General features: G+C 44.1%; 1 protein-coding gene across 1 annotated transcript in view; it reads right to left on the bottom strand.

Annotated features, from left to right (window-relative positions):
• ERICH2 (glutamate rich 2) overlaps window positions 1-16,066 on the bottom strand; it is a 43,639-nt gene extending 27,573 nt beyond the window's left edge. The window contains exons 1-7 of the mRNA XM_077830393.1: window positions 16,059-16,066; window positions 15,924-15,972; window positions 8,644-8,677; window positions 4,079-4,115; window positions 988-1,021; window positions 656-704; window positions 371-407 (exon numbers count right to left, since the gene is read on the bottom strand). Coding sequence (XP_077686519.1) covers window positions 371-407; window positions 656-704; window positions 988-1,021; window positions 4,079-4,115; window positions 8,644-8,677; window positions 15,924-15,972; window positions 16,059-16,066 — 248 coding nt within the window. The remainder of the gene's footprint in view (window positions 1-370; window positions 408-655; window positions 705-987; window positions 1,022-4,078; window positions 4,116-8,643; window positions 8,678-15,923; window positions 15,973-16,058) is intronic.
• Between the last annotated feature and the right edge of the window lie 2,624 nt (window positions 16,067-18,690).

Below are 18,690 nucleotides of genomic sequence, written 5' to 3'. Positions count from 1 at the left end.
CATGAATTCTATTATTATTTTCAAACCAAAAGAGTATGCACAACAGAAAATGTTTTCATAGTTTCTGAAAATTTTATGTAAGTATATTCTACAACAGTAAAAAAAAAAAAAATCAAAGAAAATAACTATTCAATAACTCAAAATTTAAAGGCCTTAATTTAAACAATATGTACTTCTACAATATCATTAAGATTTAAATTCTATTTTAAATACCCATCTAAATAATAATGGTGCCAACTGAACCAAACGTTAATCCATGCATTTCCAGTCTTTCAAAATTAATTGGGTGACAAATGATTTCATTATCTAGCTCTAATTGCTTAAAAAGGCATGTAATAGATCAGCTGCAAAACCAAAGACATCATCTTACCATGGCATTGTTTGAATTGGTTCAATAACCACTTCTTCTAAAAAACAAATGAACAACAGCTGTTTCAAGTTCTGATTTACTTAATACAAATTCTGATTTTCAATTCTAAACTTTCTTTGACTGTGACAGATATTGTAAAACGTTTCAAAGTTGCAAATAAAATTTGCACTGCTAAACTACTCAAAAACTTGCTTACTGGATTTTTTTAAAATCATCAGGGAAAGCTAACATAATAAAAAAAAAAATTTTCTCCCCCCAATACTAAATCAATATTAGGTCACTTACCTTTTGGACCAAACACATGTAATCTGCCATTTTGTCCATTCTTTTGGTCCTAAAATAAACAACAATAGTAACATTGAAACCCGCTGTAATTACTTAAGACACCCATCCCGCATTTATGAGGGTTCTTGCAGTGATGCAAATTCCCAGTAACTTTAACAGAATTACACACCAGGATTCAGAATTGGAGCTTTGAAATTTCTTCACCACACATACGAAAATTCAAATAGCAGTAGCTATTGTTTTTCAATAGCAATAGCTAAATAAAGAACAAAATACATCAATTGCCCATGAAAGAGATGCCGAAGTAAATCCTATGGAAAACTAAGTCTTACCTTTATGGTATCTATCCTTTCTAAACAGTTCTGCCTGGTAGAAAACACAGACATTTGTATTAACACATATACTCCTTGAACACTGGAATTTCTGCTTGTTCAAGTGGACACGTGGTAGCAAAACAAAATAAAATAAAATAAATCTGGAAGGCACCAAATTCTTACACAACTGCAATTACTGCAACAATTACTTAATCTGGCCTCTAAAGTCTGACTCAACAAAAAATACCCAGGCCTTTTCCCGGGTTTGTACTAGCCTAGGATGCTGGGTTGGCCATTAGGGCCCACACCCACACTAGAAAGAATTATAACCAGATTTATGATCTGATTCAGCAAAGCACTTAAGCACACACTTAAGTCCATCCCCTATTCTGTAAATCCCTTATGTTTTTACTGCTGAGCTCACTAGGACTTAAATATGTATTTAAGAGCTTTTCTGAATTGGAATATTAGTAGATACAAAACATTTTCAGCTGCAATGGTATTACTAATATTGTAAGTAAGCTATTTAGTGTAGACAGGGCACAGGTGATTACAATATGATTTCAGAAAATCTTGTTTCTCTATTGTGAGCCAACTTTCCCCAGTATAAGGAGGTTAGCCCTTATCTAAACTAGGACTTTTTATACTGTGTAGCACCAGTACACCACCACACAGCAATGATGTAACCAGGTGCAGGCATTTTAACCCACAGAGTGATTTTTTTTTAAATGTCCAATTTACACCAGTCTTTTCACCATTAGAGATTCATTAAAATAAACTTGCCATGCCCTGCACTCTACGACTCCCTAATCTGGGTCCATGTAGTCCTCTTTTTTCTCCACTCCTATTAAAGCCATGAGGTTGGACCTTGTCAAGGTTCCTTCCCCACTCAGAACTCTAGGGTACAGATGTGGTGACCTGCATGAAAGACCCCCGAGGCTAATTCTTACCAGCTTAGGTTAAAAACTTCCTCAAAGTACAAACTTTGCCTTGTCCTTGAACCCTACACTGCCACCACCAAGCGTGTTAAACAAAGAACAGGGAAAGAGTCCACTTGGAGACATCTTCCCCCCAAAATATCCCCCCAAGCCCTACACCCCTTTTCCTAGGGAAGGCTTGATAAAAATCTTCACCAATTTGCATAGGTGAACACAGACCCAAACCCTTGGATCTTAAGAACAATGAAAAAGCAATCAGGATCTTAAAAGAAGAATTTTAATTAAAGAAAAAGTAAAAGAATCACCTCTGTAAAATCAGGGTGGTAAAAACCTTACAGGGTAATCAGATTCAAAACATAGAGAATCCCTCTAGGCAAAACCTTAAGTTACAAAAAGACACAAAAACAGGAATATACATTCCATTCAGCACAGCTTATTTACCAGCCATTTAAACAAAAGGAAATCTAACGCATCTCTAGCTAGATTACTTACTAACTTAACAGAAGTTCTGAAGAGTTATGAAGAGCATTCCTGATCTGTTCCCGGCAAAAGCATCACACAGACAGACCGAACCTTTGTTCCCCCCCACCCCAGCTCTGAAAGTAACTTGTCTCCTCATTGGTTATTTTGGTCAGGTGCCAGCGAGGTTATCCTAGCTTCTTAACCCTTTACAGGTGAAAGGGTTTTGCCTCTGGCCAGGAAGGATTTTATAGTTCTGTACACAGAAAGGTGGTTACCATTTCCCTTTATATTTATGACAGACCTACACAAGAAAATTACTCCAGAACTAGCAGGGGAGACATATCTTTGGTCTGTTAATGGCTAAGAATATTTCTTTAAGCTTCTTTACATTTCTAAAACTTATCTAAGAGACAACAGGTGGCAGACAGCTCCTGTTCATTAAACTACTGTGGAAGGAAGGAGGGAGCAAGAGGAGTCAAATAATGTTTCTGCTGTCTGGCATCGAGAACAAATATGTACAACACCCTACTCCTATGGAAACTTGCATGGCATACTATCGCTGACAAATAGAGGAGATAGCTCGCAGATTCAGGAGCAGCCTGTGGAGCTGTGCAACACAGAGAGGTCAGAATTATTGTGGGCCAGAAGCCACCTTGATAGGGACCTAATCAATATGGGACAGTCTCAAAATGTTTAAAAAAACAGAATAAAAAAGTCTCCTTTGGGCTGGGAACAGGTATGAGTTAACTGAAAAGATACATTTTTCTCAACCAGAACTAAGCATCACTAGTACAAATCTATAATATTCAAAGTACAAGATGTGAATTTAACTGTTAAGGAAGTGCTTGAAAATATGACATTTTACAGTCATATCACAACAATTATAATAAATGCTATATTTAACCTTTTTTTATCTTCACAATGTGCCCTTTTTGTATTAAAATTTTGATTTAACCACAGGGCATGACTCCTCTTGTGCTTGATCAATTTAATGCAATAGAAGAACCTTTAATATATGAAATGGTAATTGAATGTAACACTTTGTATTGTATCATTGCAAATCACAGTAAACAAATAAAACAATCCATTTTATATATATTATGGTTTTGATACAAACTTCCAAAACCTAAAGAAGGAAGCTTTTTGGCCCCAAAGATTGCATATTATTATATACTGAGCCAATGAAAACTCATTTCACTTACTTTTAAATACGTATAAAGGAAAGAATAGACCAGGGATCGGCAACCTTTGGCCCGCGGCCTGCCAGGAAAAGCTGCTGGCGGGCCAGACAGGTTTGTTTACCTGCAGTGTCCACAGGTTTGGCCAATCGCAGCTCCCACTGGCCGCGGTTCGCCTTCCCAGACCAATGGGGGCTGCGGGAAGGGCGGCCAGCACATCCCTTGGCGTGCACTGCTTTCCGCAGCCCCCATTGGCCTGGGACAGCGAACCACAGCCAGTGGGAGCTGCAATCGGCCAAAGCTGCAGACGCTGCAGGTAAACAAACCGGCCCACGGCCTGCCAGGTTGCCAATCCCTGGAATAGACCAATAGATGGTGGATGTGGGAGGCCATCAGCAGATCGCCTTGACTCTTCCTCTACCACCAGGTCTCCCCAAATTCACACATCTCACATTTCTTTACAGCTTGCCTTACACAACAGAAAACTTCTGGAATTTTTTTGGGGCCAAGACTGCTTCTTTCTTTTCTTACCTTGACATTGTCAAGCAGGCTTCCAGAATAAATCCATCTAAACAGAAAGATGTACATGATGTATTAAGCACAACACAGAACAGACCATGTTTTTTCAAACTGTATATTTTTCTATTCACAATTAGTTCATTATCTAAGTGTACAGTTAACGTTGGGCGGACAAAGTTTCTATATATATACACCAATGTAACACTTGATAATTATTAGTGAGCCTATAAGAAAATGGCAAAGAGTCCTGTGGCACCTTATAGACTAACCGACGTATTGGAGCATAAGCTTTCGTGGGTGAATACCCACTTCGTCGGATGCATGTAGTGGAGATTTCCAGAGGCAGAAAATTTCCACTACACGCGTCCGACGAAGTGGGTATTCACCCACGAAAGCTTATGCTCCAATACATTGGTTAGTCTATAAGGCAGGAAATTTCCACTACATGCATCTGACGAAGCGGGTATTCACCCACGAAAGCTTATGCTCCAATATGTCGGTTAGCCTATAAGGTGCCACAGGACTCTTTGCCGCTTTTACAGATCCAGACTAACACGGCTACCCTTCTGATATAAGAAAATGGTTTATAAAACCGGACAACAGAAAATTTTTGAAGCACTGAATATTTCAAAACACTGAGCTATTAATGGATTGCTAAGATGTCAATTTATACATTACATTAGCACTTTTCACTTTATATATTAATTTTCTCCCTGACTTTACCTGGGTGTTCAAAAATCTCTGATACAATGCCATTTTTAAAAATGTTTCTGTATTATCTGTCTTCTTTTCCTTTATATATGGAGGACTGTAAATGTCACATAGAACAGACTTAGTGTTGGTGATGTGAGACTAACTCAAGAATCTTATCTTTGTACATTTCCTTTTTGATATCAAACTATTGTAAAATATAATTTTAAAAAATTAAATTACAATTTTCTTAGTTTAATTATAATTCATTTGGTAGCACTCATCCTTGGACAAGAAGACTGTGGGTCCAAATTTCATACTAGAATTAGGGCTTATAACCAGTGCTGAAAATGCAGTTAAGAATACTGTACCTCTGATAAGACATTAAACCAAGGTCCATATTGTCTATATCACATGGCTATCCAAGTAGAAGTTAATCACAGAGAACTTTTAGAGTCAGGGATAAATCCCGTGGTCTTGTCAACATTCCCTTCCTCAGTTATAAAACAGTCTAAGTGTACAGTATAAGATAATATGAATCTTTGTTGAGTGCATAATGATCACTAATTTTTCTTGTTCTGCATAATGTTATTGTAAAACAATTTGGGTGCATAAAGCCAATTTATATTCAGTTTTTCTGGAAAGTTTAAAGACCAGACCCTGCTATCATATAATCAACGGCAAATTCCCATTGACGTCACTCAGAGGACACCTAAAATATTTTTCACAAGTTACATTTATTCAGTAGACTAAAGGAGATTTTTAAAATCTTGTGAAGTTCCATTATTCTGTATGGTCTTCCTTCCTTTCTAAAGGTTTTAGAACTATTTGTTCATTAACACTCTTCTGTGAATGAATGTAGATCAAATTTAGAAAACAGCCAGGAAGAGACGTGAAAGCCAGGAAGAACTGTGAAATACTGCAGTACTCTAGAGTAACATCTACCTAAGCATACTCAATGGAGTCCCTGGTCATCAGTGGCATGTGCTCAATGGCTTGCCGTATATTCCAAATATGTTATACTGAACCATTGACTCTATGCTGAAAGGACAGAGCATACATGGTATAGACGATCTAACGTATTCATCAACTGCCAACAGAAGATATTTTAACAACCTTCTTTCCTTCTGAATAATTATAAACCAGAAATAGGGCCAGTTTTCTTTATAAAAAAATTGTGTGTATCATTATATAAATAAATACAGACAATTAAAAACCTTTTGGGATCACTGAACCAAAAAAACTACAGCAAGATGACTTTATAAATGTAAGAGGTATGTACAATTAACTGAATAAATACAGACTGTTAGACAGTTCATTTCCAAAGTTTGCATATGGTACACAGAGTTCCAGTTTTATGACACAGCCAGGTGTGCAGTACAGTTTCAAAGGCCCAGATGCAGGAAGGGACTTAGCTGTTGCGATGCTGATCATTGTAGCACCTAACTTCTAGGCTTCTAGAAAAATCACAAGAACAGCACTGTGATCCACAAAGCCTGAGGTAGGCGCCTAAGCTCCTATACAATGAATGGGGAGAGATAGGAGCCTTAGACTGTGATCTTCAAAGCCAGCATACTAGGTGGGGAGCCACCGAAGCCAACCAATGGGCAACATCAATCAGATGTGTGCTAAAACCTGTCCGTCTCATGGAGATAGGTGCCTAAGTCTAGGGTGCAGGGAGGTGCCTATCTCTGCTTGCAATCCACAAACCAGGGAAGACAGGCATTTGAAGCCTAAGTCACATGCAGGGGCCCAATATGGTAGACTTACTCAGAGACTGCCTACTGGATCGGACCCTTCAGGTGAGTTCATACAAAACAGATGGGAGGAGGAGGAGGAGGAGGACCACCTCCCTTACACCCTTTTGCCTAGCAGATAGGATACTCACCCAGGAAGTGGGAGGCCCTCAGTTCAAGTCCACCCTCCTGAGGAAAAGTGATTTGAACAGATGTGTGTTATGAAATATTCCAACGTGGGTCTCCCTCAAATCCTGCATGTTGAAGTTGTTCCACTTCTATTAAATAATTGAATAATTAAATATTAATTGGGACAGGGAAAGCATTACAATGCCTCATGGTTAGGGCAGTCACCTGAGAAGTGGACAATCCCTGTTCAAATCCGCTGTCCCTCTCAGCAGGAGAGGGGACTACGTGAGTAGCCTATCCACGAGTTTATAAGGGAATTCCTCCTCCTCCGACCCAAACTCCTGGCTGTCTTGTGTGAACTCACCTGAGGGGCAAGATCTGTTAGGTGGCCTCTGCTCATGCCTCCCGGATCAGGTCCCCACACGCAACTTAGGCAGCTGAATGACTATCTTCCCCAGCTTGTGACTTGCTCTGGAACTCAGGCAGGAGATACGTGCCCAAGTAACTAAAGCATGCACACTGAAGCCTGACTCAGGGAGGAAATGGGCGCCCAGCTGCCTAGTGAGACTGCAGCACACATGCTCAGTGATAAAAACTTAGGCGCTGAATGAGTTGAGGCATGTCAAGGTTCCTTCCCCACTCTGAACTCTAGGGTACAGATGTGGGGACCTGCGTGAAAAACTCCTAAGCTTACTTTTACCAGCTTAGGTTAAAACTTCCCCAAGGTACAAACTATTTTACCCTTTGCCCTTGGACTTCCACTGCCACCACCAAACGTTTATCTGGGTTTATTTTTATTAGGAAAGCGTTGTTTGGAAACGTCTTTCCCCCCAAAATCCTCCCAACCCTTGCACCCCACTTCCTGGGGAAGGTTTGGTAAAAATCCTCACCAATTTGCATAGGTGACCACAGATCCAAACCCTTGGATCTTAAGAACAATGAAAAAGCATTCAGTTTCTGAAAAGAAGGATTTTAATAGAAGTAAAGTAAAAAAGAATCACCTCTGTAAAATCAGGATGGTAAATACCTTACAGGGTAATTAGATTCAAAACATAGAGAATCTCTGTAGGCAAAACCTTAAGTTACAAAAAGACACACAGACAGGAATATCCATTCTATTCAGCACAGCTTAGTTTCTCAGCCATTTAAAGAAATCATAATCTAACACATATCTAGCTAGATTACTTACTAAGTTCTAAGACTCCATTCCTGTTCTGTCCCCAGCAAAAGCATCACACAGACAGACACAGACCCTTTGTTTTCCTCCCTCCTCCCAGCTTTTGAAAGTATGTTGTCTCCTCATTGGTCATTTTGGTCAGGTGCCAGCGAGGTTATCCTTGCTTCTTAACCCTTTACAGGTGAAAGGATTTTTCCTCTGGCCAGGAGGGATTTTAAAGGTGTTTACCCTGCCCTTTATATTTATGACAAGGCACCTACAGGGTTAGAAGGCAATTGAGCAGGAGTTTAATGGATAACAGCGGTGCCTGAAAATGGGACTTAATTGCCTAAGTACCATCGTGGATCACACCCAATTCATGATCTGAATTTATGTTTTTACCGTGAGGAGGTGTTGAAAAGATTTCCCTTCATTTTTAATTTGAAACTTGGGAGCAGGATTGGGAATTCACATATGTATTTCCATACTAAGTCTCTAAGCTTGTTAGCAGATTCTTACTCCTTGATCTGTGCAATTTCCTGGAAAGCAGAGATGTGAACTACATAATTCACAGGATAACACCACTAAATAGATCCACATCACTATACTGCTATTAGCTTTGAAAAAGCGTGAATGTGGCCACCCTGAAAGACAAGCTGCAAATATGAGGGACATTTCTTAAAAAAATGAAAAAAAAAACCCTTCAGTTTGAGAAAATAAAAACATCTGGATGAAAAAAATAAGCTTACTTATGATTTTACAAGCAAATATAATAGCTACAGTTTTTTAAATTCAAATGTTGGAAATAATAACACAATTCTTCACTTTTAAAACAATTGTATTAATTGATAACTTATAACAAGTACCATCTGGTCCAATCACTTCCAGCATTCCAGAGACCTGAAAAAATTGACAGGAAAAAAATTCAAGTTATCATTAAGAAACACATTTTATTTTATGGGGACAGTAAACAAATTTGTTGGATGAATATCGATATTCATCCGACTAGATAATTCTTCAAAATGTTCTTTTAAACAGAATCAGTTAGCCTGTTATGTGACAAACTTTCTATATGCTACAAATTGTCTGATTGCATACCACAGATAGATGTCTACAACTTTTCTTCTGACTCAAAAACAGAACTATTTGTGAAAGGGATTGACATGAAGTATACAAAAATATATTCCTGTGACATACAGTTTCCTAACTGTACGTTAAGCAGCTACAAAAATCCCAATTCCATATAATGACAGTAAAAAAGATCAACTCTCCAACTCCTTAACTGGTAGTGTTTGTGGATCCCTGGTAGCAGTCGCCCAATGCCTCTCTCCCCTATTTACTAGTATGGGTTTTTGTGCTCCCCCAATCTGCTATCCCCTTTTGAAAAAGGGTTCTACTTGGCCAGCTGTATTTCTATTGTTGTATTTGGTCACTGGTGTAACAGAGTGGACAATCATACACAGTGAAACTTAAGAAATCATTGGGAAAAAAAATCTGACAGTAGACTTCTTGGCATTTTTATACACACCCTTCTCAGAGGAGAATTTAGCACTAAGTTCATCAGATAATTATGTAATTGTACACCTATGTTTTTCTAAACAAAATCATGTGAATTCAGTGCTCATCAAAACCAGTGAAAGAGGGACTTCAGTCTCCAGGGCTGTCAGTCTGGGACAATGACAGTAAAAGCTTTCCTATATTGCCCTGCCAATATGGCACTAATCTGATTTGAATGGACCATCTCTATGGGTTGGAGGGTAATGCATTCTTCATGCCCATTTAGTCCGTGGCTTTACTGCTGAAACTAATAGCAATTATGGTGATAATTTTTACGATGTGGATACTTTTTCACTAGTAGCCACACTGAGAACACCAAACACATCTCATGCAGCCATCAGATGGTAACTTCTCAAGCACTAAGGGTATGTCTACACTATGAAATTAGGTCAAATTTATGGAAGTCAATTTTTAGAAAGAGATTTTATACAGTTGATTGTGTGTGTCCCCACTAAGCGAATTAAGTCAGCGGAGTGCGTCCACAGTACCGAGGCTAGTGTCGACTTTCAGAGCGTTGCACAGTGGGTAGCGATCCCACATTTCCCGCAGTCTCCGCTGCCCATTGGAATACTGGGTTGAGCTCCAAATGCCTTATGGGGCAAAAATATTATCGCGGGTGGTTTTGGTACAGGTCATCAGTCACCCCTCCCTCCGTAAAAGAAATGGCAGACAATCGTTTCGCATCTTTTTTCCCCGTGCGGCCGACATACTGCTTTCAGCATGCAGTGCACTAGGTCTGCAAACCATAGTTATCGAATGACTGCTTCCACTGCCACTCTGCTCTCCTGCTGCTATGAATCCACCTCACAGATCCTCTATATGACCATCGTCATCCACCGCTTCCACTGCCACTCTGCTCTCCTGGTGGTCTCGCAGGTCCTCTGTTGTCATCTGCCGCTTCTGCTGCAACTCTGCTTTGCTGCTCTTGTCTTTCCATACCACGGCAAGCGTGCAGCCCGCTCAGCTGTTGTGTTCTGGCAGCAGACGGTACAGTACGTCTCCAAACTGGTCATCCAATCACCACTTCCCCTGCAACTCTGCTCTCCTGCAGATGCCATACCACGGCAAGCATGCAGCCCACTCAGATCACCGCGCAGTTATGAGTATTGTAAATACCTTGCGCATTATGCAGTATATGCAGAACCAGAACCTGCAAAAGCAAGCAAGGAAGCGATGGCAACGCAGTGATGAGAGTGATGAGGACATGGACATAGACTTCTCTCAAAGCATGGGCACCGGCAATTTAGCCATCCTGGTGGCAATGGGGCAGGCTCATGCCATGGAATGCCGATTCTGGGCCCGGGAAACAAGCACAGACTGGTGGGACCGCATAGCATTGCAGGTCTGGGATGATTCCCAGGGGCTGCAAAACTTTCACATGCATAAGGACACTTTCATGGAACTTTGTGACTTGCTTTCCCCTGCCCTGAGGCGCAAGAATATCAAGATGAGAGCAGCCCACACAGTTCACAAGCAAGTGGTGATAGCCCTCTGGAAGCTTGCAACACCAGACAGCTACTGGTCAGTCGGGAATCAATTTGGAGTGGGCAAATCTACTGCGGGGACTGCTGTGATCCAAGTAGCCAATGCAATCACTGAGTTGCTGATATCAAGGGTAGTGACTCTGGGAAATGTGCAGGTTACAGGTGATGGCTTTGCAGCAATGGGATTCCCTAACTGTGGTGGGGTGATAGACGGAACGCATATCCCTATCTTGGAACCGGAGCACCAAGGCAGCCAGTACATAAACCTGAAGGGGTACTTTTCAATGGTGTTGCAAGCACTGGTGGATCTCACGGGACGTTTCACCAACGTCAACGTGGGATGGCCGGGAAAGGTACATGACACTTGCATCTTTAGGAACTCTGGTCTGTGGGAATGGCTGCAGCAAGGGACTTATTTTCTGGTCTGGAAAGTAACCATTGGGGATGTTGAAATGCCTATAGTTCTCCTTGAGGACCCAGCCTACCCCTTAATGCCATGGCTCATGAAGCCATAGACAGGCACCCTGGACAGTAGTCAGCAGCTGTTCAACTATAGGCTGAGCAAGTGCAGAATGGTGGTAGAATGTGAATTTGGATGTTTAAAAGCGCGCTGGTGCAGTTTACTGACTCAGTTAGACCTCAGCGAAACCAATATTCCCATTGTTATTACTGCTTGCTGTGTGCTTCACAATATCTGTGAGAGTAAGGGGGAGACGTTTATGGCGGGGTGGAAAGTTGAGGCAAATCACCTGGCCGCTGATTACGCACAGCCAGACACCAGGACGATTAGAAGAGCACAGCAGGGCGCGCTGCGCATCAGAGAAGCTTTGAAAAACAGTTTCATGGCTGACCAGGCTACGGTGTGACAGTTCTGTTTGTTTCTCCTTGATGAAAACCCATCCCCTTGGTTCATTCTACTTCCCTGTAAGCCAATGGCCCTCCCCTCTCCACTTCAATCACTGCTTGTAGAGGCAATAAAGTCATTGTTGTTTCAAATTCATGCATTCTTTATTAATTTGTCACACAAATAGGGGGATAACTGCCAAGGCAGTCCGGGAAGGGTGGGGAAGGAGGAGGGAAGGACAAGGCACAATGCACTTCAAAACTTATTGAATGCCAGCCTTCTGTTGCTTGAGCAGTCCTCTGGGGTGGAATGGTTGGGTGCTCGGAGCCCCCGCGTTTTTGGGCATCTGGGTGAGGAGGCTATGGGACTTGGGGAGGAGGGTGATTGATTACACAGGGGCTGCAGTGGCAGTCTGTGCCTTTCCTGCACCTCAACCATACACTGGAGCATATCAGTTTGATCCTCCAGTAGCCACGGCATTGCATCCAGCCTCCCCTCATGACGCTGCTGCCACCTCTCCTGTTGCTCCAGCCATCTATCCTCTCGCACGTCCCTCCAGTCCTCGTGTTCATTTTGTGCTTTCCTGGACTCTGACATTGTCTGCCTCCACGCATTCTGCTGGGCTCTTCCAATGTGGGAGGACTGCATAAGCTCAGAGAAAATTTCATTGCGCATGCGTTTTTTTCACTTTCTTAAGTGCACTAGCCTCTGGGACGGAGATGCTAGGGGCAGCGTTGAAACATTTGCAGCTGCGGGAGGAAAAAAAAGGGAGAGTAAAATTGAAAAAGACACATTGGCCATTTAAAAGGAGGGCCTGATGTTTTCAAGTTAACGTGCAGCATAAACCCAATGAAACCCCCCTCACACCCAATTCTCTGGGATGATTTCTTCACCCCTCCCCACACCGCATGGCTAACAGTGGGAATGATTTCTTTTCAGCCGCAGGCAAACAGCCCAGCAGGAATGGCCACCTCTGAATGTCCCCTGAATAAAATTCATCTATTTCAACCAGGTGACCATGAATGATATCACCCTCCTGAGGATAACACAGAGAGATAAAGAACGGACGTTGCTTGAATGCCAGCAAACACCGGGACCACATGCTGCCATGCTTTCTTATGCAATGATCCCAGACTATGTGCTACTGGCCTGTGGTAAAGTCTCATACCGTGGGGGATGAATTAAGGCTGCCCTCCCCAGAAACCTTTTGTAAAGGCTTTGGGAGTATCTCCAGGATTGAGATGTCCCTGGAAGATTTCAGCTCCATCGCCAGAGATATTAACAGACTTTTCCAGTAGCTATACTGGCCGAGAATGCATCCCAAGTCTTCAGGGCAAATTAATCATTAAACATGCTTGCTTTTAAACAGTGTATTATATTTACAAAGGTACACTCACCAGAGGTGCCTTCTCCTCCTTCAAGGTCCGGAAGCCCGGGTTGGGAGGGTATTGGCTCCAGAACGATAAACAGTTCCTGGCTGTCGGGGAGAACGGTTTCTCCGCTTGCCTGGCGTGCACTATCATCTTCCTCATCCCCAAAATCCTCATCCCTGTTGCGTGAGACTCCCTTGCAGGAGTCCACGTACAGGTATGGTATAGTTGTAGGGGAACCCCCTAGGATTGCATGCAGCTCATCACAGAAACGGCATGCCTGGGGCTCTGACCCTGAGCAGGTGTTTGCCTCTGATTTTTTGATAGGCTTGCCTGAGCTCCTTAAGTTTCATGTGGCACTGCTGCGGGTCCCTGTTATAGCCTCTGTCCTTCATGCCCTTGGAGATTTTTTCAAATATTCTGGCATTTCATCTTTTGGAAAGGAGTTCTGATCGCACGGATTCGTCTCCCCATACAGCGATCAGATCCAGTACCTCCCGTTCGGATCATGCTGGAGTTCTTTTGCGACTTCTGGGACTCCATGGTCACCTCTGCTGATGAGATCTGCACAGTCACCTGTGTTGATCAGCTTGCCACAGTGGCCAAACAGGAAATGAAATTCAAAAGTTTGCGGGGCTTTTCCTGTCTACCTGACCAGTGCATCCAAGTTGAGAGTGCTGTCCAGAGGAGTCACAATGGAGCACTCTGGCCTCCAGGAGCTATCCCAATACCGTCAAATTGCGTCCACACTACCTCAAATTCGACCCGGTGATGTCAATTTCAGCGCTAATCCCCTCATTGGGGAGGAGTACAGAAATCGATTTTAAGAGCTTATTAAGTTGACAAAAATGGCTTCGTTGTGTTGACGGGTGCAGGGTTAAATTGATCTAACGCTGCTAAATTCGACCTAAACTCGTAGTGTAGACCAGGGCTAAGAACACGAGCTGTAATGGACTGATGCTGTAGACATGAACATTTCTGTACCTCAGTACCAGTGCCAGCCAAAATGTTTTAAATATGCAGACAATGGAACTTACCAAATCCTATAGTCTACAGTGTAAATATGTACTTAGGTTCAAAAAAATAGCTGATTTTTTTTTCTTATAGAAATTAAGCACCTTTACAAAGGTTACCACTCACATTAATAACTTTTACCTTTGTTTTAATATACAAAAAAGGGATTTCAGTGAAGTCGGGACTATTCATGTGTCAGATTGTACTTTAAACTAAATTAGCTTTCAAGTTATACAAGCATATTTTTACATGCTTTTGAAACCAGCAAACCCATATATTTCATTCTCAGCTTTAAAAAGCTTTCTGTTAACAAAAAAAACAAAAAAAAAACAAACCTTCTTTAGACTTGGTATACCAAATTTCTGCCTAGGAGTAGGGGAGATTTTACAGAAAAATTACAAAGTTCTGAAAAAGAGAGTTTTATAATGGAAGCACTGACACAATCTTAACTCTCAACAACATGAACTGTGATGATATAATACCAGATACTAAAAACAAAATTAGGCCTAACAAGACACTGCAATAAAAATGTCTTGATGTCAAGTGGCTTTCACCAACGACATATTGAGTAACTGTGTGTAGGATTTACAACTGTGCAGGATGCATCCTGAGATCCTGATTGCTATATGCACATCTGAGATATGAAGGATATTTGCATCAAGTGTCTTGTGCTGAATTCTTGAAAATCCTGTCTATCAAAAAAATGGGGAGTTAACATTTGAAAATAGAAGAGCCAACAGGTAGTTTCAATCCATGCCACAAAAGCAGATGAAATTTGACCATTTACATTAAAAAAGTACCATAAATTATTGGAGTATTACCAAGACTACATTTAAGGTGTGGGGGGAGACTTTAAAGAATAGGAAACAATAAATAATTCATATAATAAAGTATATAGAGCCTTACACAACCCAGGAAGATCAAAGTAAAAGATAAATTCTACTCTTGATTAGGACAGCAATTACTAATGCCCATAATGTGCCTGCATTAGAAGGCAGAATTTGACACTAATTAAGCCACAAATCACTCCTATGAGTAGGGACCTACCAAATTCACATTCCATTTTGGTCAATTTCACGGTCATAGGATTTTAAAAATTGCAAATTTTATTATTTCAGCTATTTAAGTCTGAAATTTCACAGTGTTGTAATTGTAGTGGTCCTGACCTAAAAGAGAAGGGGTTCCCAAGGGGGTTGTGCTACTGGTACCCTTACTCCTGCACTGCCGGTGCTGCCTTCAGAGGTGAACAGCTGGAGAGCAGTGGCCGTCAGTTGGGAGCCCAGCTCTGAAGGCAGAGAAGTCACCAGCAGCAGCGCAGAAGTAACGGTGGCTATGGTATTGCCACCCCTTACTTCTGCACTGCTACAGGGGTGGGGGTGTGGGGGGGTGTGCTGCCTTCAGAGCTGGATGTCCGGCCAACAGTGGCCACTCTCCGCCCACCCAGCTCTGAAGGCAGCACAGAAATAAGGGTGGCAATACCATGACACCCCTAAACTAACCTTGTGACCCCCCCTGCAACTCCCTTTTGCTTCAGGACCCCCCAATTTGAGAAACACTGGTCTCCCCTGTGAAATCTGTACAGTACTGTATAGGGTAAAAGTATGCAAAAGACAAAAACTGAATTTTACCTTGGGGGCTGCAGCCGGGTTGCGGGGGGGGGAGAGGAAGAATCTCTTACCTTGGGGGCTGCAGTGGGCAGCCTGGGGGTGGAGGAAGAATCTCTTACCTTGGGGGCTGCAGTGGGCAGCCTGGGGGTGGGGGTGGAGGAAGAATCTCTTACCTTGGGGGCTGCAGTGGGCAGCCTGGGGGGGAGGCGGAGGAAGAATCTCTTACCTTGGGGGCTGCAGTGGGGGGTCGGGGGTGGGAGAATCTCTTACCTTGGGGTTCGTCGTCCTGGGAGCCCCTGGGGCCCAGACCACATCACACCTGGAGACAAAAGCAGGGTGTTTAGAAGCAGGGGCCGCACCCCCAGGCACGGAAAGGCGCCGGGAAAGAAGCAGCAGACCCGCTACCTGTTCATATCGCAGGCCGAGCGCGCTGGCGGGGTGACCGGCTCCCTCCTACTAGAACCGGAGCGCGGGAACCGGGCCTGGCTGCCGGAGTGTGACCATGGCAACAGCGGCGCCAAGGCGCGGAGCCCTGGAGAACAGGGCCCGGCCTGCAACGCTCCGGCAGAACTAAGGGGTCCGGGCCGGCTCCGCCCGCGGCCTCCCTTTTGCCGGGGGGGGCACTCCCGCGTCTGGGGGCGGGCAGCGGGGAGCCCGGCGCCTGCTGCTCCTTCAAACCGGCAGGCCCCGGATTGTCTCGGGGCGGCAAAGCAGCTTGTGTGCGGCTGGCTTCGTCGGCGGCGCTCCGCCCTCTTGCCCCGCGGAAGGCACCAACACTGACTCTCCAAAACACAGGTTGCTCATGGATATGAAAAAAACCACACCCCTGAGCAACTAGGGCGGTCAACTGTCTAATCTCCCAAACCCAAACCCCCTTGCCCCACCCCTTACCCCAAGCCCCGCCCCTTCTCTGAGGCCCTGCCCCTGCTCACTCCATCCCGCCTCCCTCCGTCGCTCGCTCTCCCCCACCCTCACTCACTTTCTCCAGGCTGGGGCAGGGGTTTGGGGTGCAGGACGGGGCTCGGGGTGCAGGACGGGGCTCCAGTCTGGGGCAGGGGGTGGGGTGCAGGCTCTGGGAGGGAGTTTGAGTGCTGGAGGGGGCTCAGGGCTGGGGCAGAAGGTTGGGATGCAGGAGGGGATGTGGGCTTCAGCTGAGAATGGGGATGAGGGATTTGGGGTGCAGTGTGCAGGCTCTGGGAGGGAGTTTGGGTGCAGGAGGGAGCTCAGGGCTGTGGGGTGGGCTCTGAGAGAAAGTTTGGGTGCAGGATGGGGTGTGGGATGCGGGCTCCAGCTGGGCAGCGCTTCCCTGGGGCAGTTCCCAGAAGTGGCAGCATGTCTCTGTGGCTCCTAGGTGCAGGCAGGGGCAGCCAGGCCTGCAGCTTCTATTGGCCGCCATTCCTGGCCAATGGGAGTTGCGGAGTTGGTGCTCAGGGCGGAGGCAGCTCACAGAGACACCCTGGCCACCCCTGCCTGTGCCTAGGAGCCACAGGGACATGCCACTGCTTCCAGGAGCCACATGGAGCCAGGGCAGATAGGGAGCCTGCCTTAGCCCTACTGCGCCACCCCCGCCGACCAGAGTTTTGGCCTATTAAAATCTCCCGGATTGCTTTCAATAGCAATCGGGAGATTGAGGCTGATTCCGGGAGACTCCCAGCCAATCTTTGAAGGTTAGCAACCCTATGAGCAGCAAAAGTTTCACCGGCATAAATGCTTGTGTGCATAGCACTACGTTGGCTGGAGACGCTCTCCCACCGATATATAGCTACTGCTGCTTGTTTAGGTGGTTTTATTATGTTGACAGGAGAGCTCTCTCTCTCTCTCATATAGAGCAGTGGTTCCCAAACTTATTCCGCTGCTTGTGCAGGGAAAGCCCCTGGAGGGCCAGGCGGGTTTGTTTACCTGCCGCGTCCACAGGTTCAGCCGATCACGTCTCCCAGTGGCTGCGGTTCGCTGCTCCAGGCCAATGGGAGCTGCTGGAAGCGGCGGCCAGTACGTCCCTCGGCCTGCGCTGCTTCCAGCAGCTCCCATTGGCCTGGAACAGCAAACCGCAGCCACTGGGAGCTACAATCGGCCGAACCTGCGGACAGGTAAACAAGTTGGCGTGGCCTGCCAGGGGCTTTCCCTGCACAAGAGGCCGAACAAGTTTGGGAACCACTGCTATATAGTGACTACACATTTTTCAAAAGCAAAAACAAAAAAAATTATATGTTGTGTGATAACTTCCTGTTGCACTCCATCAGGAAAACTACAAGAGAGCCAAACTTTGTAAGTCTCAAAGCTCAGGACAGAAGAAATAAAACATTAATTCTCTGGGCACATGAGCAAATTAGAAAAGCAACATACTTGACCCTGCAAATATTTACGTCTGTGCTTAACTTTAATGTGCTTATCTCCAGGATGAAAGGTAGGGTATGCCTTTTCTATAAGTTGCTTCCTCTGCCAAGGTAGAGCTTCTTCAAGGTTCTGTGGAATAGCTAGCTCTGTGCTGCATCCTCCCATTGTAGATTCTAGCAACAGGCTGCATGGCCAGAACATGTTGTGCCGTACTCTAGCTATTCTTGACTGCCCAGAGCCATGAGAAGCATGCGTGTAATTTGGGCCTTGACTACACAAGAGAGTTACACTGCATATGAAAACTACAGATGTGATTTTAAACCGATTTAGTTAAACCAGTATAAACCCCTCTGTGGACACTTATTTTACTAAGATTCCCTTTCAGATTTTGGGATCTATCTGTCTTCTCAATATGTATCTATAACTCAGAATAGCCTAAGTGCATAATGTTTTGCATTCTTTGGGAGCACATAAGCCCTAGAAAACATCATAAGCCAGCTGCACACTGGTGAGTTTTATTAAATGGGCTCTTACCTGAAATTCACTTGGTTTCTGAAAGGGAACAAGTAACTCATACAAATTAGCTTTCTTACTCCAGTCAGACCACGTACATTTTCTTGGTTGTGTTCTCTCTCTCTCATGCTGAGCTACACAAGGGACAGGGAATTACTACAGATGTATGGCTCTTGCCTTTTGTGAGATC

The sequence above is a fragment of the Eretmochelys imbricata genome, chromosome 11, assembly GCF_965152235.1.
Source record: "Eretmochelys imbricata isolate rEreImb1 chromosome 11, rEreImb1.hap1, whole genome shotgun sequence".
NCBI classification, from domain to species: Eukaryota; Metazoa; Chordata; order Testudines; family Cheloniidae; genus Eretmochelys; species Eretmochelys imbricata.
The sequence above is the reverse complement of the archived record's forward strand: the minus strand, read 5'-3'. Positions and strand labels throughout refer to the sequence as shown.